The sequence below is a fragment of the Sinohyriopsis cumingii genome, chromosome 17 (genome assembly GCF_028554795.1).
Source record: "Sinohyriopsis cumingii isolate HCF-2022 chromosome 17, ASM2855479v2, whole genome shotgun sequence".
NCBI classification, from domain to species: domain Eukaryota; kingdom Metazoa; phylum Mollusca; class Bivalvia; order Unionida; family Unionidae; genus Sinohyriopsis; species Sinohyriopsis cumingii.
The window spans coordinates 93,902,934-93,930,656 of NC_142977.1; the positions used below are offsets into that span (position 1 = coordinate 93,902,934).

At 34.8% G+C, this 27,723-nt stretch overlaps 2 protein-coding genes across 2 annotated transcripts in view; both read left to right on the forward strand.

Moving 5' to 3' along the window:
• LOC149779444 (ceramide synthase 2-like) overlaps positions 1–10,034 on the forward strand; it is a 64,094-nt gene extending 54,060 nt beyond the window's left edge. Inside the window, exons 7-10 of the mRNA XM_089940108.1 lie at positions 1,021–1,149; positions 3,772–3,878; positions 5,255–5,417; positions 8,757–10,034. Of these exons, the coding sequence (XP_089796234.1) occupies positions 1,021–1,149; positions 3,772–3,878; positions 5,255–5,417; positions 8,757–8,885 (528 nt within the window). The 3' untranslated portion in view covers positions 8,886–10,034. The remainder of the gene's footprint in view (positions 1–1,020; positions 1,150–3,771; positions 3,879–5,254; positions 5,418–8,756) is intronic.
• A 15,035-nt stretch (positions 10,035–25,069) lies between these two features.
• Positions 25,070–27,723, forward strand: part of LOC149779445 (ceramide synthase 2-like) — an 82,035-nt gene continuing 79,381 nt past the window's right edge. The window contains exon 1 of the mRNA XM_089940109.1: positions 25,070–25,966. Coding sequence (XP_089796235.1) covers positions 25,785–25,966 — 182 coding nt within the window. The 5' untranslated portion in view covers positions 25,070–25,784. The remainder of the gene's footprint in view (positions 25,967–27,723) is intronic.

Here is a 27,723-nt window from a genome sequence, read left to right on the forward strand (position 1 = left end):
AGCACTAGTCCAGCAGCCTTTTGTTCTCAACAGAATTAGAATAACTTTTGCTATATACTTATCTTTCTAGACTTTTGAGGAAATTTTCCTCTTAATTACTTAGATTTATATATTTTCTAATTAGGAATTTTTTAATCATGATATTTAAATGGGGAGCAGTTTCATATTTGTGACACTTTGCATATATAATATGTGTTTACATCATACATGCTGTTTATTTTATGTGATATCTAAGGCATCCATATACAATTAAAGTTATGCCTTTCATGTGTTTTATTTAACTTAATTGACCAAAATTCCAGCTCCATTGTATGTTAAAGTTGAATCACACATTAAGGTTCCTATGAAAATGTGTATATTTGGCTCACAAAGGCTATCATATCCAAAATTATTAATCAACTTTGTCATAAATTTCATGTCAGATAAGCAGCATGACTAGCAAGTTTACAATTAGTATTGCAGTTAGTATTACATTAGTATCCCATTACTATTGGTATTACTGTTAGTGTTACAGTTAGTATTCCATTACTATTAGTATCACTGTTAGTGTTACAGTTAGTATTACAGATATATTCCAATCAGTTTTACAGTTAGTAATACCATTAGTATTACAGTTAGTATTATAATTAGTATCACATTGGTATTATAATTAATATTACATTAGTATTACAATTAGTAGTACAGTTAGCATTGAAATTAGTATTACTATTAGTAGTACAGTTAGTATTATGTTAGTATTACAGTTAGTATTACAATTAGTAGTACAGTTAGTATTATGTTAGTATTACAGTTAGTATTACAATTAGTAGTACAGTTAGTATTACAGCTGGTATTATAATTAGCACTACAATTAGTATTACAGTGATAATTTGCTAATGTTGTAACAATAAAAGCAGCAAAAGTAACAATTATTACTACTGATACATGTACAATACTACTATTGCTGTTGGAACATGAAACAAAAATACCATTTAACTGAAGCAGATTTATAAACTAGCCATGTTTTTATCATTATTACAGGATTTTACTGAAATGGTCACACACCACGTGGCCACAATTGTGCTATTGTATTTTTCATGGCTCTTCAATTTTGTCCGAATTGGAAGTCTTGTGTTGGTTGTACATGATGCGTCGGATTACTGGATGGCGGTAAGTAAATCCAAATGTGCAGTGTACTAATATAAAATGTTTCCTTGACAAAATATCCCCATATTTAGTCATGAGGAACATTTGGACTTTGTCTAAGTACTTTCCAAAATTTTAAAGGTACAAACTCAAAAAAAGAGAGCACTCCATCTCCAAATTAAAGCAGCTTCTTCTCACTCTGAATATATATATATATATATATATATATATATATATATATATATATATATATATATATATATATATATATATAGTGCAACCCTGCTATAATGCGCCCCGCTATAACGCAAATTTGGATATAACATGGTCGGGGTGTGGCCCCCAAAATTTTGTATATTCATTCGCACATGAAAAAATAGTTTTTGTTCAAAGTACATGAAATATTGTATAAAAATTTGATATCATTATGGGAAAGAAATCACATATGAATTTGAATTTAATATGATTGTGGCTTGGTTCCTGAAATTTTAAATACATGTATGTGTATTTTTCTTGCACTGGGAAAGAACATTTTTGTTTAAGTATGAGAAATAGTGTGTAAAACGTTTATTATCATTTTGGAGGAACAGTTCGCATATGAATTTTAATATATAACGATCGTGGCATAGCTTCTGAAATTTAACAATGTCACCAGGTTCTTGAAGTGTTACGCCAAAATAAACATTATCGGAAATGTTACTTATTACTGGTCCATGAGTAAAGCCAGTAAGTCATCTTTGTGATTGTCTTCAATTAATTCTGTATACAATCGTTGCTCAAACAATAGCTAACGTGTTTCTTCTTTAACTGCATACACAACCAAGCAGCAGACAAAAGATTCTCACAGTTTAATAAACATAAAAAAACAAAAGCCGCCAAGATGTTTGCTGGGCTTGGTGGTGTTATTAGAGGCAAACAGTTGACCAGTAAATAATGTCCACTTTATTAGCTGGAAATTGAAAGGGTATGAAATTGTACATGCGTTCAACTGTAAAATTTTTATATAAGTTGTTGTTGTTGTTGTGGGGTTTTATATAAGTGACCATTGCAGCCTACTGCACTTAGTTCTCGGGTTTTACATGTGTTTGGTGTTTTCTTATGAATTTGTTATTAATCTCCTATTTTCACAACGCAATTTGTTCTCTGCACTTTGCGCAAAAAAAATTTATTATCATGTTGGGGAAGAGATCGTGTATAAATTCGAATATAATACGATCGTGGCGTGGTTCCTGAAATTTTAAATAGCATATGTGTATTTTTTTTGTACCCGGAAAAATACTTAGCTTCTGAAATTTAACAATTTCACCAGGTTCTTGAAGTGTTATGCCAAAATAAACATTATCGGAAATGTTACTTATTACTGATCCATGAGTAAAGCCAGTAAGTCGTCTTTGTGATTGTCTTCAATTAATTGTGTACAGTCATTGCTCAAACAATAGCTGACAATGTAGTGGTTGATAAAAGATTCTCACAATTCAATAAACATACAAAAAAAACAAAGCGGCCAAGATGTTTGTTGGGCTTGGCGGTGTTATTGGACATTCAGTTGACCAGTAAATAATGTCGTCTTTATTAGCTGGAAATTGAAAGAGTATGAAATTGTACATGAGTTCAGCTTTATAAATTTTTTAAACGTGACTCATGACCATTGCAGGTCTACTGCACTTAGTTCTCGGGTTTTACAGTGGTATTATGTTTGTTTATGAAGTCATTATTAATTTCCTATTTTTTTAAAAAATATTTTACCGTTCTGGAAAAGCAAGTTCACAAATGCAAGTTGTTCTTTGCGCAGTGATTAGTACAGTAGTTTTCACATGTTTTTTCGATATTCACAAAATCTGAAATAAAATTTATATACACGCTGAAAGCATGTGTTGATTGTCAATTATTCTTGTACACATCTAATACAATTTCTTTTTGATCAGATATCCGGGTAATCAATCATTATGATCAATCGGTACCCAGTAGATGTTTACCAAAATTTTGAGCTTTAGACATAATATATAATCATGAGAAAAGCAAACATATAATACAAATTTAATATACATAACAAAATGTTTTGTGTATCTTAAATGAGAATGGTGCTGATTTTATATCCAGGATGTGACCCTCTTGAAAAATCACGTTTTTGCTGCTTCTCTTAAATATGAAGATGTCATGGGGTTTTTATCAGAAGAGTTATATGGTGTCTAGTTTTGTCCTAAATGACAATGATTAACCCTCAGTATGACCATTAAAATTATTGTTATCTCTTCTCCTCCAAATTGATGGCGCTATCAACATGGGGGTTCTCACCAGAAGACTTCCTGTGATACCTAGATGGTTCTAAATGAAAATGGTGCCAGTTGTACAACCAATATGGCTGCCACAACAGCTATTTTGAAAATCTGGTTGTCACAACACCCCATGAATGGATGATCATTATGACATAAGGTTTCCACCAAAAAACTTGTAATGATGTCTTTTTTGTCTTAGATGAAATGGTGCCAATCTGTAATCTAATATGTTCACAACAGTGATTATTTTAGGTATCAGAGATGGTTTCAACAATAAGCAGTTGAAAGGAAGAAATGATCTGATCTTGTCTTAGAAATTACATTCGCACATTTCAAAGTACTTATGTTAAGAACATATTTTTATTTTCAGGCAGCGAAAATGGCGAATTATTGCAAGAAACAAAAGTTAACAGATAGTTTGTTTGTAATTTTCTTGGTTGTATGGATAGTATCCAGACTTGGAATATTCCCATTTGTGTGAGTAAATCTTTTTCTCTCTCTCATTCTCTGTCTCTATGTGCACATATTCTTGTATGGTGGAATATTTCTCCTTTTGTTCATGCTTTTGTTTTCAGTGTCTTTAATTTCTTATGTGCAACACAAAATATTGTGTGACCACAGTTAAAAATAACTGCCTGATTAAACCTAAAACATTGACTTTGCAAACTGTCCATTTCGGTCAGAAAGTTATATAGAATATGTTGCACATGACTTGATTGGTCGTATCAGTGAAGGTATGTAATAGGGGCCCAGGTGGCCATGTGGTCTAAATTGCTTCCCTTTACTGATCACTGCCATCTCACCTCTGTCAGAGTGGGTTCAAATCTCAGGCTTGGACATTGTGGGTATGTGGGAAAGCTGCCAGTAGTCTCCCTTCTGTTGTTGGTTGTTACTGGGGTTTCCCCACGGTCTTCCTCAACCATGTATACTAGTTGCCATGTACAGTATAGCCTATTTTGCACTGAGAAATGGCATTAAACCTATAAACAGCTACAACATCAGTGAAGGTATTAAAAACCTAAACCATTTATTTATCTCTTGTTTTGTGTTTTGTTGTTGGCTAGTTAGCCCCTCTCTACTGCCAAATGGAATTTTATATCAATTAATCAAGTGTGAAGGCTTAAGCTGTCAATCAGTTGTCAGATAGTTACCAATGGCAGCCTGCAAAACAGGCCTTGTCAATCATGGGCCAAGTATGAATATGTACCCATTTATTATGCAGTTATGGCCATTACACATTGTGGAATTTCACGTTATTTCATACATATGCAGTATAATTGACAGACATGTGAATAATTACACATTTACACTCTACTTTAACAACACAAGATAAGCATTGTGTCTCAGTTACAAATACCCACTTGTTTCTTTAGTATTGCTTTTATTGCAGGACTGCAGCACAGTTTAATTTAGCTGTGTGTTCATTTCAGATAATTATATTACAACCAAGATTAAAAAACACTCAGGTTTTACATATCATATAATGTAGATGTAAGACATTAATATACCAGTAAATACCTGAACAGTAACCATATAGTAATACATGTCTATATATGTATAGTAGTATACACTTTTAATCTTCAGGGCTGTGGACAGGGTGGGACAACTGGGAGAAAATTCCAGGGGGCCCACCACTGTCACAATTTGTAATTCATAGGGGCCTGCTGGAGATTTTTTCCTAGGGCCCTCAAATCCTGTCCGTGGCATTGGTAGTCTTAAAGTCTAAAGTAGATATCTTCAATCTGATTTCTAAATCAAAAGCTTTATTATCTCAGTGTTAATTTTATATTTTCATTTTTCTCAATTCAGTAAAATACCGTTTCCTTCATTTAATTTTATTTGTTTTGTTGCAGGTGTATATATGCCACGTTAATACAGCCATATTACTATGTTATGGACAGAACATGTGGATGTCATTTTTTCTTCAATTTTTTCCTCATGTTGTTACAAGTTCTACACATACTTTGGTCCGTCATGATATTTAGAATTGTCATCGGGAAACTCATAAAAGGACAGGTAAGTTAAATTGTAGAAATTTACAGTTGATGCTATCGAAAAAAAATCTGTATAAGAGAGAGACTGAAAATTCTTTATTTGTAATTGAGGCCACTGGCTCATAATACAGTAAAAGAGTGTTAACTCTGATGGAAAAAAATCCTAAAAATATATGTGCAAATCTAAAATAAATAAGCTCTTGCAAATGTATCCATCATGTATTACTTACTTAAAATATGTTGCATGCAATTTACCTGTGAAAAATATGTTGCTAATTTGTTGCATGCATTGTACCTGTCAAATATATCTCTCACTTGTATTTATTATATATTTTCAGTAAAATAATAGAATAAAATAAAGACAAACAGTCATACATATAATTATATTATTAAAAAGGATATACAATTTACCAATTTTAAAAAAAATTATACAGTAGAGTGCACTGGTATTAAGGCCATTAGGATACAAAGTATCGAACTTATGAATCCAGTAAATTTCTTTTATGAGTCTATTCATGTCACCATGCACAATATATATTGGCATGAAAGAAAAGTCGAGGAGAGAGTGATTATTGGTATGAAAGTGTGTTGAAATATTAGAAGAAAACTGAGGATCTCTATAATTTTTTTATATGAAAGCGATGATTATTCATTCTCCTAGAAACTTGTTGAAGTGTTTATCCAACATATTGCATGCAACATTTTGTACAGGTTATCAAATAAATCACATCAGTTGATACACAGTGTTATAATGTAGAGCAAATACCTCTTTTGTATTAGTGCTACTGAAAGAAGTACTTTCTCTTATGTTTGCACATTGAGAACACCGGTGTCTGTTACATATAATGACGAAAATTGTTTTTTTTTATTTTCTGTCTGTTAAGTTTTAATTAGACAATCTTGCAAATTCTTGGATCCTCTAAAAGCAAGAATTGGTTTATTATTGTAAAGTGATTTGATGCAGGTTTTATTTGATAAATTTAGGAGACTCCAATATTTATTAATTATAAGGCCTATATTAGGTAATGAAGGATTATATTGTATTGTGAAAGGAATTATATTTTTCTCTATTTTACATTTTGCTGTGTTTAAAGCCACATGTTGAGTAAGATTATGGGCTTTGTTCAGCAGAGTCAATTATATGTGTAGGATAATTTCTATTTTGGAAATATGTTTTTAATTCATTCAACGAATTTTGTAATTAACAATCATCTAAAATAATGCGTCAGTATCTTTTGGCCTGGCTATATGGTATACCATTTTTACATGACATGGGATGACATGAAGAATATTCCACATATTGGTGGATATTAGTTTCCTTGACATGAATACTTGTAGGAATAGTGTTATCAATATTTGTTATTACATTTACATCTAACAATGAAACATGCATACTAGATGCAGTATAAGTAAATTTAATCATCGGGTGAAAAAGATTTAGGTCATCAGTGCGTTTTTTCAGTTTATCATTTGAATGGTTCCAGAGCATAAAGATATCATCTAAAAATCTAAACTAAACAGATGGATTAAACTTTTTGTTTTGAAGATAATCGTTTTCTAATTTACCTATGAAAAGGGAAGTGTATGAAGGAGCCATAGGACTGCCGATTGCATTTTTAAATTGAAAATAATTATTTTCCAAGATAAGTTTTATTATCTTACAAATATCTTCACTAGATAGTGTGCTATTATTAGGATTGTTATCAAGAAAATATTTACACACTTCAATGCCATCTGTATCAGGAATGTTGGTATATAGTGATGTTACATCTAATGATACCAGGATTGAGTTATCAGATAGCTGTGGAATAGACTTGAACTTTTAATTGAAATCAGTAGTATCTTTAATGTATGAAGGAAGTGATTTCATTAAAGGTTGTAAAACATTATCAATAAATTTGGATAGGTATAGTAAGATTTTAAAACTTCATTTTTATTTTGTGGGGTGGCTTTTAACACCAGTATCCAAATTTAATATCCAATTAAAATTTAATATAATCCCAATTTATATTTTTAGTAAGATACAAAATTTAGGTGTTTGTAACATGATCTTATAATTCAGTGTTTGATAGAGAAAAAAAAACTTGAAAAAGGATAAACTATTTCCAATTTCTCAACAACACAATATCAAGTGGTTCAAGATGAATTTAATGTTGCATGTATTTGCTGTGCTTATGAAGAAAATTAGGAGATAAATACATGTATAGACTTGCTTTATATTCCCTACTGAAGAAATGTTTTACTTTAATGGCCTCTGCCAAATATACTATGATATGTCATATTGTGTAATAGTTGTATTGTACTTTTTCATGAATTAAATAGATTTCTACTATGCAAAAAGAAGGTGGGGGTGGAAGATGAAACTGCTGCAATGGTAAAATATTTGTAATGTTAGAATATGTTAGAATGTGTTCCTGTTCCATTCAGATTTTCAAAGCTTGTAGAAGTACATATAATTTAGTAGTTTGTTAAAATTATCAACTTTTTTTTAAATGGAAGTGACTAATTTTCAAAAGAATGGCAAAGTTAGTCAGAGACATGTTGTGACAGGTACATTTGGTCAGATTTTCTAAAAGAGCATGCATGATTTGAATTTCATTAGACCTTTTTGGTGGCATGAATGATATTATTGGTTTCCAGTCAAAACATGTATTTTTTAAAAAATTATTTATTTTTTGAGGTGGGCTTTCACACCAGTATTTCAGCATATAGGCTATACATGGCAGCCTGTATGTTTGTTGGAGGAAGAACTGGGGAAGAACTACCAATGAAGAGTACGCTAATGACAGTCTTTTTCACTTGCCTCCATTAGTCGAGGCAAGACTTGAACCCGCATGGACAAAGGTGAGATGTGAGCAGTCTGTAAATGTAAGCACTTTAGACAACTTGGCAATGAAGTACCCCTCCAAAAAGTGGCCCCAATTGGCCGAATGGTCTAAAGCGCTCTCCATTACGGATCACTGCCATCTCATCTCTGTCTGCATGGGTTCGAGTCTCAGGCTTGGCCAATGTGGGTACGTGTGAGAACTTGCCGGTAACTTCTCATGGATCGGTGGTTCTTTCCGGGGTTTTCCTGGGTTCTTCCTCCACCATTTATAAAGGCTGCCATGTATAGCCTATCATGCGCTGAGAGAGAGAGAGAGAGAGAGAGAGAGAGAGAGATTCTTTAGCAGCAACAACAACCCCTCCAAAACTGGGCATGGACAAAGGTGAGATGTGAGCATTCGGTAAATGTAAGCACTTTAGACAACTTGGTAATGAAGTACCCCTCCAAAACTGGGCATGTGTGAGTTCTTATGAGTGTCATCAATATTCACGTGGCATTATGAAATAATATCATTGTCATTATTTTTTATTACAGGTAGAGGATGTTCGTAGTGATTCTGAAGATGATTCAGTAGAAACAGAGGAAGATAAAAACAATATAAAAGAATCAAATGGCACAAGTATACCAGAACAAAATGGTACATACCATGTCAGTGCTCAATAGGTGAGTCATTAGTGGTGATGTTGCTACATCCAGCATTGAGATTGGTTACTTGGAAATAAAATGCCAGTGTTTCATTTGTGGATGGTGACAGGTTTGGTGGCAGATTTTGGGGCTCAATTTGCAAGAATACTTTTTAAACAGTACTATTCACTTTGAGACAGTTGCTCATCTGAATTCAATGGAACTCCATCATCTTCACAGGATGTTAGTAAGCTGATGTTGAGGCCAGAATATTAACTAAAGCTAAAATTCTCCCAGTACATCAGCCTAACTTACTATACAATTTTTTTAAAAGGCACTAATGCAACTGTTATTCTTCCAGTGGTACATGTACTTGTGTTTAAGGTGGATTTTTGTCAAGTGATAAATTATTTTTCTTTTAAAATGCAGTCTTTGCAGATTGGAGAAGGAATTTTATATGCATACATCATTACTTCTAATTGGAGAAGGAATTTATATGCATACATTTTTACTGCAGTTTTTGCTTTATTTGCTAATTTTAACATGGCTATTAATTGTGGGGATTTTTCTCTTTTTTGGGGGTGGAAAATTCAAACTCATTGTGTGCTTTTGAAAGGGTATGTTTTGAAAATAAATGTGTATAGACATTCCTCATGGAGCATGGATCAGACTTAATTTCAACACCGAAGCCCACAACTGTTCTTCAAGACCAAGGAATTTATTCAAATTGTTTTCTATAAATAATTTATTTAGTATAAAACAAGTGCATTGAAATGAAAATAAAATTCATGGAAATTTTAAACAGCAGTGAATAATGAAATGCATTGAAACAAGGATTACATGGAGTCATTCCATAAAGGATTTCATGGTGTCATTCCATAAAGGATTTCATGGTGTCGTTCCATAAAGCATTTCATGGTGTCATTCCATAAAGCATGGATTATACTCAGCAGATGAGAAATAAAAAGTAAGTGGACATTTGACATACAGTTGATAAACTGAAATTGTAGATGTGTATATGGATTAGGATACATATTAATTTATTTCAGAATTAATTGAAATAATGACGTAAGTTTTGGTATCATAAAACAGAAATTTTATTCTCATATATTTTTTCATACAAGAAATACTTAAATATGTAAATGAATCTATTGCTCACAAGTAATAAATTCCATGATTGCTCATAGAGCAGTGGCTTTTTTATGACAAAATCCTTATCTTTTGCTTGGGGAGATTTATCTCTCTCTAGCCTATGGCATGCTGTCTACTCTCAGTTACTAAGAATAGTTTGTATTACTAACAATAGGCTTTTTGCCTTGAAAAAGTGAGTCTAGGGACATAACATTTTTTAATCCTAATAGGAGATGATTATACTCAGAGCAGATAACTTCCTTGTTATTCTTTTTGATTGATTACTTCCTCATAACTGAATAGGATTGCACTGTGTTGAAAGCTAAAACATGTACGAGTCAGGGCTGCTGATTATATAGTTTTAAAGTGGATTTCTACCTTTGACAGCCTGTTTTGTCAGATTCAGTACAAAATGCTCATGAAAGGTAATTCCAGAAATATGTTTTATCAGTATGTTATGGATTTATAGTACATTTTCTGTTAAGAGAAAAAAGAAAAAAAAATTTAAACATTTAAAATTCCAATAATACGTTTTAGAGGTGTACTGGTATTTGCTTATGTTCATAAAAAAGTGCATGAAGAGTCGCAATTTATTTTCATTCCTGTGATCATGTTTAATATACCGTATTTCTCTAACCTACCAAACTATCAGTATTCTTAAGATTTGGATTATTTCAGTGTCTGTGCCTTTAAGCCATGATTCTATTGTAAGCTTCAAAGGATATCATTCAGCATCTTGTTTTAAATAAACAACTCTGATGTAGGAAGTGCATCTCAGTGAGAACGTCCTCTTTTCTTTCTGATGTGAGTTGAACTTCGACTCTAAGAAAATGACTTGGAGGTAATACTTCCCAAATTGGTAAGTTTATGGGCAAAGGATCCAGCTAAATTTGCAAAGAAAAGTTTTATAACATGATTGGTTTTAAAATTAGAACTCCACGAATTTTCAACAATCAGCGAAATACCTGCACATGAAATTGTTTATGTTATTCCTGCAACTTTATAATAAAAATAACAATTTAAGAAAGCATTCCATTTCATTTGTCTGCAACTACTGGTTGCGCTGGTGAGGGTGATGACAGGTTTATTGTGACGTTGTGCACTTATTGTAATGCAGTATCAACCACGGGCTTGAAGGTAATTCAAAATGGCCACTATTTACATTAGAGGATTTTTCATGCTATGAGAAAGGTTGAGAACATTCCAACTAAATATGATCTTTGACTAAGATGAATGATTATATTTATCTGTTGGTACCCTACAGTTTTGTCCATGCTTTGCGTATGGTTTTCTTTTTAAATAAAAATAATTTCCCAGGTTTACCTCAGTGGTTAACCTGGCTTTTTTTTAAAAAAAGACCTTTATATCTTGGGGAGTTTTAAAAGAATATTTGATTCCCTTCATTCTGATGTATCTTTGGTTGGTGTAATTTGGGTTATAGAGCATATAGCTTTGTCATTTCCATTTCTGATCTTCAAAGGTACATTTTCGAAAAATAAAACCAATGGCTATATATATATATATATATATATATATATATATATATATATATATATATATATATATATATATACTCTCATTCATTCACTGTATTTTCAGAAGTGATTATTTCCTACTCTGGCACAATTCATGTCACTATTTTAATACCTGCTACAGTGCGAGTACTTTGTACTAGTTCAGGCTGAATTTTTGACAACATGGGCCATATTGGTTAGATGTGTTTTTTAGATCATGCACAGTTTCCACTAGTACACTATGTTAAAAAATTTCAGCCACTGTGCACAAAAGTAGTATAGAAGTACACCAACATTCATTCCCCATGCATGTTGTAAATGCGAACAACTTTGCATTACCCTGTCAGTCTGTAGAGCACCCCCTCAGCGCTTTCTTGAGCACTGAAAGTATGATGCAGTTTTCACAGCATCAGAAAGCTTTTCCAAATTATGGGAAAGCTTCACTCTGGCTTTACAAAGAAATGATTTTTAGCAGACCCTTGTGGTGATGATCTTGCAAACACATGAAAAGGGATGGTTGAAGGAGATTCAAGTATGTTGCAGCACACCATCCCCCATTTTTTGGCAGACCCTTGTGGTGATGATCTTGCAAACACATGAAAAGGGATGGTTGAAGGAGATTCAAGTATGTTGCAGCACACCATCCCCCATTTTTTGGCAGACCCTTGTGGTGATGATCTTGCAAACACATGAAAAGGGATGGTTGAAGGAGATTCAAGTATGTTGCAGCACACCATCCCCCATTTTTTGGCAGACCCTTGTGGTGATGATCTTGCAAACACATGAAAAGGGATGGTTGAAGGAGATTCAAGTATGTTGCAGCACACCATCCCCCATTTTTTGGCAGACCCTTGTGGTGATGATCTTGCAAACACATGAAAAGGGATGGTTGAAGGAGATTCAAGTATGTTGCAGCACACCATCCCCCATTTTTTGGCAGACCCTTGTGGTGATGATCTTGCAAACACATGAAAAGGGATGGTTGAAGGAGATTCAAGTATGTTGCAGCACACCATCCCCCATTTTTTGGCAGACCCTTGTGGTGATGATCTTGCAAACACATGAAAAGGGATGGTTGAAGGAGATTCAAGTATGTTGCAGCACACCATCCCCCATTTTTTGGCAGACCCTTGTGGTGATGATCTTGCAAACACATGAAAAGGGATGGTTGAAGGAGATTCAAGTATGTTGCAGCACACCATCCCCCATTTTTTGGCAGACCCTTGTGGTGATGATCTTGCAAACACATGAAAAGGGATGGTTGAAGGAGATTCAAGTATGTTGCAGCACACCATCCCCCATTTTTTGGCAGACCCTTGTGGTGATGATCTTGCAAACACATGAAAAGGGATGGTTGAAGGAGATTCAAGTATGTTGCAGCACACCATCCCCCATTTTTTGGCAGACCCTTGTGGTGATGATCTTGCAAACACATGAAAAGGGATGGTTGAAGGAGATTCAAGTATGTTGCAGCACACCATCCCCCATTTTTTGGCAGAGTAGTAGGTGAATCATGTCAGTTGTTACCATAGAGATAATTAAGATAATTATCTCTTCCTTCCCATATTCTTTCTTTCTTTTGATCTTTCTTTAACATGAAGGAAACTACTTAATTGACAGTAAACAAGTTATGTCACTTCCAAGAGATATTGTTTTTAAAACTGATAATCATTAACTGACTTGCAGTCAAGTCATTTGTAAGAATGATAGGTCTAAGGGAGATAACTTCGAATGGTACAACTGTTGGAGACACTTGCATGTACCAAAGTAGACAATTTCATGGTCGCGACCTGGAAATAGACAGTACATGAGTAAATGTACTTACCTGACTTCTCATTGAAGAGTGGAATAAAACATGGTTTCTGTATGTATGTATGCATGCATGCGTGTATGTATGAATGCATGTATGTATGTATGTAAATATGCATGCATGCATGCGTGTATGTATGTGTGTGCATGCATGCATGTATGTATGTATGTGTGTGTGCATGTATGTATGCATGCATGTATGTATGTATGTGTGCATGTATGTATGTGTGTGTGCATGTATGTATGTATATATGTATGTGTGCATGTATGTTTGTGTGCATGTATGTATGTATGTATGTACAGAGCTTCATTGATTGCTACCAATGATGTTAAATTTTATTGAAGATGAAGTGATCGAGGAACAGGCATACCAACTTACCTACCTACCTCTTATGTGGTAAAGCTTAATGGATGACTCCTACAGTTCCCCCCCCCCATAATTTTGTTGGTGTCCCTGCTACCTTCTTTTATCTTCCAGCCAGCCTATAAAAAAAGAAATAAGTATCAGTACCTAAGATTAATCATCGAATAAAACAACATACCTGGGGGGGGGGACACAAATTGTTTGTAGAATTCGGCAGGTCATTAATCAGTGATTTCAACGAAAGCAGTGCGTAAACAATCCCCGAAAATCTCTTCATTTATACATGCCCATGATTGCATAGACACAATTTAAAAAAAAAAAAAAGAGGATGGGTCAATTTACATAGACACGTTAAAACAAACAGACGGGTCAAACGTCGCATGAGACAATATCAATCGTAATATTTGGCAGTTAGTGGGTATCGATATAAAAATAAATATTAAAACTCTAGTGCGATAGTCAGCATTTATGGTTAATAAACGTGCTTCGTGCGATCTTAATGTAAAACTGTTGTATGAATAGTGTATGTTACTGCTGTGTATAGATGAGCTTGCACCAGTATTTGTCAGAAGTTACTCTGATATTACAAGTTGACAAGGCTGTGTATGCTACATCAGCCAAGAATTCCTGATCATGATGAACTGTTTTTAAAAATGGGGGTTCCAGATCAGCTTTGTTTATAATTTCGATGACCGCTCCGGAGGCCTAGTGGTTAGAGCGTCCGCCTCAGATGCAGGAGGTTGTGGGTTCGATCCCCGGCCGAGTCATACCAGAGACTTAAAACAAATGGTACTAACAGCTGCCTCGCTTGGCGTTCAGCATTAAGAGGTTAGTGTTAGGACTGGTCGGCCTGGTGTCAGGATAATGTGACTGGGTGGGACATCATGCTACATGTCTGCGGCATGATGTCCAAGTGCTAGACATCACTATAAACTGCCACATTGCAGACATCGTAGCAATATGACTGAAAAATTGTTAAAGCTACGTTAAAAATCAAAATCACATCACATATAATTTCGATATGACATCGACTCTGGCAGTCAACCAGACACCGCTATCTGATTCATTCGAGTAGGTGACTGTCTCAGTTTTTATCCTTTTAGACCTTTGTCGTTGATGGCAACAACAAAACAATCCTTCTTGCCTGCTATTTTTGTTTTAAAACTAAATATTTGTAACCAGTAACATCATTAAATGCATTACCAAGACTTTCCAAGATTCATTTTGAGCTATTCTTCATGACGAAATTAGACATTTGTAAGGCAAGATGAAAGATAAGATCTGAGTAAACTAAATATTTCCCCCTAGTCCGATGAATCAACCCCACAAATATGTGTTGATACTGATGGACGATGTTTTCACCCGAAAATCAATATCATCACGGGTGAAGGGCTGATTTATCGGCCTAGTTTCCCCCCACCGGAACCGTGCATCAAGCCTGTTGTAGCAGGCATGTCGAAATTATCAATAACAGCTGTCATTACTTTGTCTACTTCAGAATAAAATGAATGTGTTGCTTCAGACAGAAATCTCGTTATTTTTTTATTTTTCTTTAACAATATTTTGAATCATATCTGCAGTTATTGTGTTCGATGAACCCACGTCAGTTTTGTCAACTGAGTTTAACTTCATAACCTGTGCGCTGTGGAACTATAATCGTACACATACTTACTTAGGTAATACTGTTAAAATCAACACGAGCTGGTTTATTGACATAAATTGTACTTATAACAGGATTTGTCTGACATCAAGGATCACATTAAATATATGCGTCATCTCGGAAGACATATGTATACAACTTACTTAGTCATGACTTAATGATGTTTAGTTAGGCAAAGTTGGTTTCTGATTCGTTTTATTACTAATAGAATCAGAAAAGGCATGGTTGACATCTTGAAAGTTCTACAAAATCTCTGAAATAAAAAGAAAGCCGGAAAGCGATTTCACCCGATTTAATTTTGAAACCACAAAGAACATTATAATAATGATCGTAGTTTCATCTTAACTTAATATATAGTCAATAACAATTAGTACATACGTGTGTATACACAGATTATACAAAGTAAATATTACAAAGAAATATTTATGAAAAATCTCTTAAAAAGAAGATATTCCTTACATGGTACGGACATGGACATAAAGAAGTAGTCAGCATATTCCCTTGTACGGCTTTTAATCATGGGCCCAAAGTAAGTCCCAAAACAAGACGTAGTGGTACACATGACACCCATTGATTGTACTAAGACAGTAAGACCGTTATTAATGACTTGGAAAACAGTCTCAATATTAACGGCATCGACAGGTAAATGAAAATAGTGAGAGTTTAAAATTGTGTAACTTTCAAATTTGTTCTTGGAAGGAGAGGATAATTATGAGTGCAGTCTGAATGAACTCGATATCTACTTACGAATAAGAATCGGGGATCTCTATTTTAATTAAACTGATCACAAGTGTACCATATGTACTAGCTTATAAGTCCAGTCCAACAGCAAACTACACAGACCCAGAAGTGCCGTCACATATTGTGCCGGTTGATCTGGGTCTGTATATTTTTGTTAGGAGCAATCGATAGAACAAATACCAAGACCCTGTTATGAGGGTGTATTGTTTGGGTCCGTCCATCCATCCATCGGTGGGTTCAAAACATGGGGAAGGAGATTTGTGGTTGAACTAGGCGGATTGTTACTGGTTTCATATCCCCGTTAAATACTATGTAACCCGTAAAAATTCACAAAAAAATAAAACTGACATTGGTATGTTTTTACGTTGCGAAAAATTTCACGTTTTAACATTGCGAAAATATCACAGGAAAAGTCTATAGAAAATAGACACAGGGAAAAAGTAGATGAAATAGATCTCTTATCGCATTTCGTATGTTGCATTGTCTTTCTGGTAGCAAGATTAATGTACATAAAACCGTGGGAAGAAAATTTTGAGTTTTATGACCACCCTTGATAATACGAATGATATTCATTGACAAATGGAATTGCAAATTATGATATAACAGTTTATATGAGAGAGAGAGAGAGAGAGAGAGAGAGCGTGCGGAAAGTGTTTTCCCTGAATTCTACATGAGGATATGTGATAATATAGAATGTAATAATTATGTACTAGAAAGAATATTATCATAAATTTTAGACATTATTTTTCATTCGTTCCCTACTGAGACTCAGACCCAGATGCGTATTACGGCAACAATCGCCATGCCTGCACACACCAGTCCTTAAATCCCCTCAAGCATGCACACATCCACCACCACCACCACCTACAAAAAATGGATGTAACATTGTCGCTGGTATACCTGGATTGCTCAGACAGAAATCAAGGAATATAGAACATAATATAGATTGGTAAAAATATGCACCATATGTGAACTCGTATTATGGGTATCCATTTTTGTATTACCGGTACTCAGAATGTTATTTTAGAGCAAACATCAATATGTTTCTTGTATTCATTATATTAGAAAAAAAACAATCATTAACATCACAGTTACTCAATAAACAGCAGGGCTGGATAAACTGAATTTACCCTAATGAGATTTTTTGTGATTTTTTTTCTTCCTGTCACGTTTTTGTTGATTTATTTTACGTTGATTTTTGTTGTGGCTTTAGCGTGACTTTCTTTTCTGGATTAAGTACTATGGAGAAAGATATCCAACAGATTCTTTGGAAATAGTCAGTAAAAAGTATTAGCTTTCCCAGCCATTACTGTTCAGTTATGTTTATAAATGATCTTTATTTGCATACAGTCAATATTGAAACTGACCTCGAAGCTGATGACACCGCCTTGAATGATATTAGTTCATCTATAACTGCTGTCGAACGAAACTTGCACAATGCATTGCTAAAACTCTCTGAATGGTTTAAACATAATGGAATAGTAATTAATTTACACAAAATCAAAGTGATGCTGATAATCACTTAACAGACACATAACAGAATTAAAGATAATACTCTCCACATCCATTTTAATGACCTGGAACTGAAAAAATGTTAAGCTGTTTGGAGTTAAGTTGATAACAAGATGTTATGGTAAGAACGTATCAGTAATGTTACCAAAAAGATGGCTAACATCTGGTTACAATAAAAAAAATTTTTATACCACATGATAATGTTTTATGAAAGTTATGTTCAGCCTGATCTGAACTACCACAACAATACATGGGGTAATGCTTCTAAAACAAATTTGTTAAAATTGGAAAGACTTCAGAATCGAGCCATCATAATTATAAATGACAACAAAGTTTATTTTCCACGAAAATATGAAGGATTTGTAGATCATGACTATCTAGGAAAGAATATGTTTTAGAAAAGCTAAATTTGTGTATAAAATTTCTAATGGTTCTATGCCCAGCTATATATTTGACATATTCAGTAAAAAGACAAATAATATCAACATATTGTCCTGTCTATATATGTCATCTAATAACATTTTCCCTCCTTTGGCTTTCTTGGGTCCAATCATTTGGAACTGTCTACTTACAGATGTTAAAGAAACATCATCAGTGTCTTCCTTTCATTATAGATGCTTGAAATGGATGCAATCCAGATAATGCTTTTTTAACTGGTTATGGCCAACTTTGTGGTATATTTGTATAGGTATATATTTTATAAAATGTCTCTGGGTGTCTCGTGTGTGTGTGTGTGCACGCGCGCGCGCACGCTTGCATGTTTTTCAGTCATGCATATTGGTGTACACAATGCTCTCTGTGCTGAATACGTACATAGTTGCTCTAGTATAAACCAATCCATTATACCTTTTTCGTACAATGTTTGTTTCCCTGCTGTACTTTATTTGCCTCTGTGTGTGTGTGTGTGTGTGTGTGTGTTGTACCAATTACATCTCCCTTATAAAATAATGACATTATTATTATTAGTAGTAGTAGTAGTAGTAAAATTCGAAAACTCCGCTATATTTAATTAATTGTTTCGTTATATGAAAAATAAACAAATGAAAAACATTTAAAGGTTAAAAGGCAAGATAAATAAGTCAGGAAATCCAAGTTACGGTAGTGAATGATTGCCATTTAAAGGTGTGTGAAATCAATTCTTACAAAATTACACCCATTCCTGAAATAATCTGCGTAGAACGCCTACATGACCAACTTCTGCTGCCTTCTATCGGTAGGACGGTAGTTCCAAGGCGTGAATATTTTTGCAGTGTTTGAGTATTTGTGGAATTCTGCTTTAGTAAGACGACTTTTTTTGCGATATAGGCAAGATTGGCAAGACGATCTCAGTTGTAAAAGTCACACAGGCCATTTATGCGCATTTCATCCTAAATTAAATATAAATGGTTGTTTTAAAATATACTAATTTTATTTAACTTTGGTCTGTTCAGTCCTTTTATTTTGACATCACTGCGCGTGACATTTAAACCGGATTGTACTGGATCCCATCTTCAGGCTGATGTCCACGTACTTTAACATTGATTTTGCGATATGACCTTCTCAGGGTGTGTGAATAATTACCTTCCAAAGGAATATGGATTTATGAGGATCCAAATAAAGTGAATAATTGCCATTTAAAAGTGTGTAAAATCCACTTAAAAAAGTAGACCCATTACTGAAATAATCTGTGTTGAACACCCATTACTGAAATAATCTGTGTTGAATGCCTGCATGACCTGTATGACTTTTATTACAGACGGGTAGGAGTGTAATATTGAAATTCGTAAACATATTTCGATGCCATTCATATTTTTTCTTCAAATCGTACCTTTCCTATAAACATGAATGCTAATGTCCAGTCCGCTATTGTAGCATGACTATAAAATAACGGTAGTTCCAAAGTACCCCCCCTCCAAAAAAGCGTTGTCAGTCCAACATGACACAAATTAAGTGCGACTCCATTTCCCCAAGTCAAGGTCGCATTTCCTAGGCCGCTCGATAGTTCCTTAATATTTCAATTCTAAATGTTTTATTTAAATAAATTATAAACGTGTAGTCTTTATCAGTGTCTATGTTTATATGTATTTGTTAATCAATACATTTATTGTTTAAACAAACAAAAATTTTCTCTTACTTGCTTTTATATATTTGTTGTAAACTCTGTCATATGTAAAATAGCAAAGGAGATAATTTGGGTTGCGTTTCACAGATATTTACTGTAGCGAATATGATGCTGCCTTGACCTTGGAAACGCGACCTTGATTTTGGAAATGGGGTTCCAATCACCCATCCTTCCACGCATATATCCGTACTTACCTTTAAAAATCTATAGGACATACATATCTATAAGTTAAACAAAGATACAAATAAACATGCATACACATACATACATGTAAGTTGTGAGTTGAATTTTTAATGAAACTTTAAACAATTTTAGTCACATTGCTATGATGTGGGCAATGTGGCATTTTATAGTGATAAAAAAATGCACTGGGGCATCATGCCACAGACATGTAGCATCATGTCACACCCAGTCACATTATATTGTCACCGGACCGTCCAGTTCAAACTCTAACGTTTTAATGCTGAGCGCCAAGCGAGGCAGCTGTTGGTGCCATTTTTATAAGTCTATGGTATGACTCAGCAAGAGTTTGCATCCGCGACTTCCTGCATAAGAGGCGGACGCTCTAACTGCTTAGGCCACGGTAGCGGTAAGTACCTAGACGTACACATATGTGTACATGACATAGAAACATTAATTTTGGCAGCGCTACCACCCATAACATTGTAAGGCTGCGACAATAAACAATATATATATATATATATATATATATATATATATATATATATATATATATATATATATATATATATATATGTGTGTGTGTGTGTGTGTGTGTATATCTATATTTAAACAGTCTAATTTATTTCAAAATATACGCCGATCAACAGGAAAGCCAGATAACAGAGATGGGGGCGGACAGGGAAAGTATCATAGCAAATAGAGGTGTATGCTTTATATAATAATACAAGCAAACAACACATACTCTACAATGGATAGAATAGCAAAATGAAACAAGTTTTCATTTGTTTTATAGCTTCTGTTCTCTATCAACATTTACCATTTTGCGGTTTATGTATGCAAACTACTTTGATGAAAGAAAATAAAGTTTCAGTTCTTTCTTAAAATAGGCATACGGGATAGCTTATTATCAGATCTGCATTCATAATTATATTTTAACTTGTAAAATAATTAATTTAATCACATCGTCGACTTTTTATTCATTTATTACAACTCTGAGGAATTCTTTCTTTGAGACACAAATGTTGTACATATGAGATTGCACTTGATCTTAGTAAGCTCTAAACCAGGTCGAGATTGATTCCATTTTTGGTGGGGTTGTTGGTTTTAGTACACTCGCATATGTTCCCTCTGAATCATATCGAGGAAAAGAGAGTTAAGTGCCTTACCAAAGGACGTATTGAAGCTGTCGATCTGGGTTGGCCTTGGCGAGTATTGAATCCTCTACGCTTGAATTCTATTCTGACGTTGTACCAGCTGAGCTATGGTGGCTACCCTAGATAAATGTTGAATAATTTGTGGTTCGTTTTTCTGAGTAGGAAAAGTGAACCATTTTCACTTTAGATGGTTATCCTCCTTCCCCAAGTTTTGAACCCATCAATGGATGGATGGATGGACGGACGGACAGGTAGGTAGATAGATAAGGATGGATGGATAGGTCTCTGTGCTTGAAAGCACGAGAGGTAATTGCGACAAAACAAAAGAAAACCGCACAAACATCATGTAAACTAGAAATTCAAAAGCTGCAAAAGATGTGCACGAATATGTATGTGGGGTGTGTGTCTTTATTTTATATTCATAACACTCTAATCCTAGTCATGCCACAGCTTTATTGGGGAGCTCTCAAGGGTTTCAAAAGTTCATGACAACACAAAACAAACAGTGAACAGGTCCACACTATTTTGCCATCGATACATGAGTCACATGGAATGACTGTCATGTATCTAGTCATTCTCGTATCTCTGAATCAATGGCATATGACCTAGGTCATTCCAGAGTTAGTTCTCAGATGACGTCATACTTTTTTTAATCTTAAGATTTTAGTGCGTGTTTTGACAGGTGAATAAATATTCGTTTTATCTATTTGTAATTACAATAATCTACACATGGTACTCCTATCATTTTACCGTATACCTACACTAACAGTTCAACAAATGCAGCTGCAAGAGGGCATCGTTTACCTTACTATACATTGCATCTTTATTTATTTTTTTAAATTTGGTTTACACTTGCCCATAAAATGTATTGATGTGACTTACTGAATTTTACCGATCATTTATTTATCAAATTATGCGAACAAAAATATGGGTGTTCTAAGCTAAGAAGGGATTTTCTTATTGTTGTTGTTGTTGTTGTAGGGTTTAACGCCATTTTTCAGCACACGATAGGCTATACATGGTGACCAGTATTAATGGTGGAGGAAGAACCCGGGAAAACCCCGGGAAAGAACCACCGACCCACGAGAAGCTACTGGCAAGCTTTCTCACATACCCACATTAGCCGAATCCGAGATTCGAACCCACGTAGACAGTCTTATTTGTGAGAAAGCATCCAACACTATAAATAATTTTCCTATTAAAGAAACTTAATATGCTTTTCATGTTGAGAAAATCATTCTCTACTATATTTAAAACATCTTTAAAAATAGGCGGAGAATATTTTATATTAGAATATCAACAGGATTTTGTTTAAGAATCAGAGCAATTATATTATTATTATTATTATTAAATACATGTATTCTAATATTTACAGATTGATAACATAAACAAAATAACACTGACTTTATAATATTATAAAATTCGCAGTTTTGTCAAGAACAGCTGTGCCATATCAGGATTTCATATTGAAACAAGTGGGAACGAAATCATTACATACATAAAAGATACACCCAGAGGGTTATTAACTCAATTAATAATTTGTTTGTGCATTGTATTTGTATTTCTTTGTGTGTATTGTATTTTTGCTGTGTATTGTATATGTATTTCTTCGTGTATATTGACTTTATATTTCTTTTTGTGTATTATAATTGTATTTCTTTGTATGTATTGTATTTGTATTTCTTTGCACGTATTCTTCATTAAAGATCTATTCAATTGTACTTTGAGTCAAAATATATTCATCAGTCAATTCAGGTTGGTCATTGGGTGATGCCTAATTAATCCTTGCAAGAACCCCATCTAATTAGAAAGTGCATGGTTCTCATATTGTCCCTTGCATTGGGATTTATGGTTTGTCTGTGTTCTCTCTTTTGAGTGTCCCAATTAGCTGATAGCCTATACCTGACTTCTCAAGGAATAAGCAGTTACCATAACACTTCATTAAATAAACAAGTGATAACACCTATTTACCTGAGTCATTTGCTGATTGGTGTAACTAATAACTTCAATAAACTCTCATTAGTTTGCAGATATATGCTTTTTTTTAAACAGCTTTTACGTATTACCGGTATACCGTGGTATTTTTTTTTCGGGGGTACGTACCACGGTACATTTTCGCTGTACCAGTACGTTGACAATTTCTGTCAGTAAGGAATGTATGAAAATTCACGAGGAATTTTGTTACGACTTGCATCGTGTGTTCCTTATTCATGAGAAAATAGTGTTAAAATTCTTTTTGTTTACAAAAGGTTGCATCTGTCACAAATTAATAGCGAATATTAAAAATATGATTATATTTATGAGTCTTTAATAATGTTTGTATGCCATCGCGGTGTCCAAATGAAATGTTGTGAAACATCATCGGGCCAAATCCAACTTTCGAAATAATTTTAGGATTGAAAAAGAAAAAAAATAAACAAACAAAACAAAAATCACGCCATGCTTCAGTTATTTATTAGTGTATGTGAATGTGTTCTTTGTATGTATTCCTTTGTAAGAATGTGAATCATCATGCGATTTTCAAAATCATGTGTTTTTGTCTGAACTTTACTTAATTTCTCAAATATATCAAATATTATCTCGTTTGTTCAGTAAGTGGGCTTCATGTTTATTGGCCATCTTTTGTCAATATCTCCCTGAGTGTTGGCCTCCCTCTCCAAGTTTCTCTGCCTAGTATATCAGTAGTGAAGACAGAAAATTATAGGCTCTATTATCAAAACTTCCTGCTTTTAAAAACAGGTTTTCTAAAGTATCAGGATGCCTCTCAAAGTATCAGCTGTTGTGTAATCATCCCACTTTAGTGACAGCTTTTAGACTGCAACTTGTACAACAAGAGACACACATGGGCGCTCGCACATAGGGGCATGGGGTCACTCGTCCCCACCCCCACCCCTGTTTTTCCCCTCTGCCCGATTTCAACTGTAAACATTCACGCCTACATCAGTAAAACGTAATGCTGACCGCTACATGCCTCCCCCCCCCCCGGGAAAGATTTCTGGGGACACCCATGGATACACATAGCAAATGCATCCAATATAAGGCACTGTCCTTTTCATTTTGGGCAAGAAAATTTGATTTTCTTTTGAGCTGAAATATTTTCTTTTCTCTTATCTCAATATAATTATTAATATTTCTTTTCCAAATAATATCATGGATAAAATGTGCCATCGTACTATACACATTGTTGCTACCTACTACAATTTCAGTCTGTTCGCAGTAATTCAAGATTCGTTCGCAACGCATGACTTCTGCCAATAAATATCCTTCACCTGAGTGACTGAGTGAATTAAATACTTCTGATACCTAGAGCAGCTTCTAAGCGGATTGTACTTAGTATTGGCATGTATTTCCCATGAATGCACGTTTCCACAAGCCTGATAGGTGGCGCCTGATGCATAAATTAGAGCAATATATTTTTCCAGTTACTCACCGACGGAAATTAAAAAAAGACGGAGTCGGGCCCCTGTCCAGAAAATTGAATCGTTGGTCCGTAATATAATTGACGTATACCGTGGTACGTTATGCGGTACAATCAGAATTGCCGCGGTACGAACTTTTCATTGGTACCCAGCTCTAATATACATTATGTAAATATATCGAAAAAAGAAGTTTATTGTTAAAAATGGGTGAAGTTTATTGCCCCGAAAGATAAAGTATCTATTTAGTGAAAAATGTGGAATAATCATGAAAAATGCGCATATTTAAGAAGTTCATTTTTCACGGTTATTTTTTTTTTTTTTCATGAAGACTGTTGACTTTCTTTGTGATGAAAGGCGAGTCAGCTTTTCAGCTTTACTCGTTTTAAAACATTAATTAATTACATGAACGGGATGTATTACATCAACATCGAAAGGTATTAACCAAAGTTAGTTTCAGTTCAAGAAGTTGGAAGCGCAAGGGGGGCGGATAGTCGCTCAAGGAAGAGGGTAGGTCATTCCGGGAAGAGGGACAGTGCCCCCAATTTATATTTAGATGATCACACGCTGTTGCCATCGTACTATACACATTGTTGCTACCTACTACAATTTCAGTCTGTACGCAGTAATTCAAGATTCGTTCGCAACGCATGACTTCTGCCAATAAATATCCTTCACCTGAGTGACTGAGTGAATTAAATACTTCTGATACCTAGAGCAGCTTCTAAGCGGATTGTACTTAGTATTGGCATGTATTTCCCATGAATGCACGTTTCCACAAGCCTGATAGGTGGCGCCTGATGACGGAGAAATACTGATCAATAGTCTTGTGTAAGAGCATCTCTTACTGGAGGGAGGAATTAGGTCGTTTTTCGCTCGGGGAACATTACTGAACTGTCTGATGTAACAAAACAGGACAAGGCAAGCAAAAGTAATAGACCTAAACATAGGTCGAGGTGCTCATCAATTTGCCCACGGAGTAGTGTTTGAGTTTTCAGTTTTACACATGTACGTGTGCTTGACTATAAGCCTACTTGTGAATTTAAATTCAAAGATAGCCGATGTTTTTCCATTCGTAACGGTGAGTGAACTCTAGCCCTCCGGTGAAACGCCTGTAAACATTGTTAATAAACTAATAGTGCATTGCTGTTGGATGATAAACCACACTGTTATCTACCAGTGAGGCTACACATTCGAAACGTGAGATCGGTTGTGCACATAAAATCATCCATCTTATATTGTGTACCGAACGGAAAAACGAGCCTGTTAGATGCGCCATCACTGTAAACTAGGCTGAGAAAGATAGCGGACTATTATATTGTGTATGGATATTGGATTTATTCAATAGCGGCCATGTTAGAAAGATTCAGGCAGTGGGTTTGGAATGAGTGGTTTTGGTTTCCATCAGAGAAAGGATGGGGATGGAAAGACCTGCAAAATACCGACCCAAACGTGTATTATCCCCAGCTAGAAGATCTACATTGGACGGTTTTCCTTGGTGTTGTTTTCTTGGGAATACGTTATGGATATGAACAGTGAGTATCAAAGATGTCAAGGTCAGAGAGGGAGAGAGAGATTGTTTCCACAGGTGAATTTGCAGTGAAAGAGGATTCATTTTCAGTGTTCATACTTTATTATTGTACCCACCCAGCAGGGACGTCGTTGGAGGGGGAGGCGGGGGGGGGGATTTGCATGTGCTGTGAAATTGCTGTAGCCTATATACGAAAATTAACAAGCCCGTCAAGTTTTGCCCCACCCCCAATCAAGTTACCCCCCCCCCAAAAAAAAAAAAAGTTGAAATGACGCCCGTGCCACCCAGCCATCCGTGGCACCTTAGGAACTAGACCCTACCATAGACCGACAAGTAGATTTGCGACCTTCGTTTTCTCCACCTGACATTACTGCTATTATTAATGTCAAAAAAAGGGCGGAGAACTAATAGTTGGTTTAGATCCATCACAACCTTTGAAATTACTTATTTTACACATACGTCGAAGAGCTCCCGTGCATCTCCTCAGAACCTCACTGTGTGTGTGTGTGTGAGAGCGAGAGAGAGAGAGAGAGAGAGGGTGTTTTACGGTACAGCAACATAAGGATACTATTTGGGCCTAATGCGAACGCAATGACAAGTCGCGTTAGTCGACCTGTACTGATCCGATGGTAGAGTTAACCTCACCCTTTCGGTCGAGAGTCCAGCAAACCACCCAGTCGCTTCGATTCGATGAGAGTACAGGGGCTCGTATCATTGCTTACCATTTAACTATATGAGAGAGAGAGAGAGAGAATAGTATGTGATTATTTAGTTGTAATGGCTCTTTCAGCACGTTATATAACTGTTATGTTGAGGAAATAGGACACAGAATCAGTCTACCCAGGATGGCATGGGCAGATATCGAACCATCGACCATGAATTACAAATCCAGACTCTACATGCTGGGCTTATGCGACTCCCTTAATAATATAATTTGAAGAAAACTTATTTTATTGTAGCTACCCCTCCCGTTTAAATTATCTTCGTATTCTGCAATTCGTATAGATTTCAAGAGAGGTTTTGGATAACGAGATTCCTAATCTTTCCACACTTTTTTGAGTATTTTATTTATTTTAGGCCGTTTATTCCTTTTTTAAGTTTGAAATTACCTTCCCCACGCTCTTAGGGACCTTTTAGGGTTTATACGCACACGCATATGACATGAATTAATGATGCACGTTTTAATGACAAAGATTGGATTGTAAAAAATAATGTACAGCCAGATATTTGAAGTTATGGCTAACCTTGTTTTGATCTGCTTACATTGTTGAATGTGTTGTTCACTGCATGTGTGTGGTGTGTTATATATATATATATATATATATATATATATATATATATATATATATATATATATATATATATAACAAAGCACACAGTACATCGGCAGGCTCAAACAGAATCGTACTTAATTAAGTCTGAAAAGAGAACATTTTGGTGGGTGCAGGGTAGCTTCCAGTGTCATTTTTTAATAACTTTTATCTCGTCTTTTCTATCGGACGACAATTCCCTAATGCTTGAAGTTTAGTTGGAAATGTGTGGATCCACAGTCGTTATCGTGCCTCCGGATATTCATGTACAAGGGTTATCTGAAAAGTTCTGAATAATATTAAATATTTTATAAAAATTATTAGTGAACGTTACTTTAATGCTTTTCTTTTAACTATTCCCCATTCACCTGTGTGGATTTTCAGTCAAGTAAACGCGATTCACACTTTGGTATTCATTCACTGGAAGATTACACTTAAGTATCATGTCAGT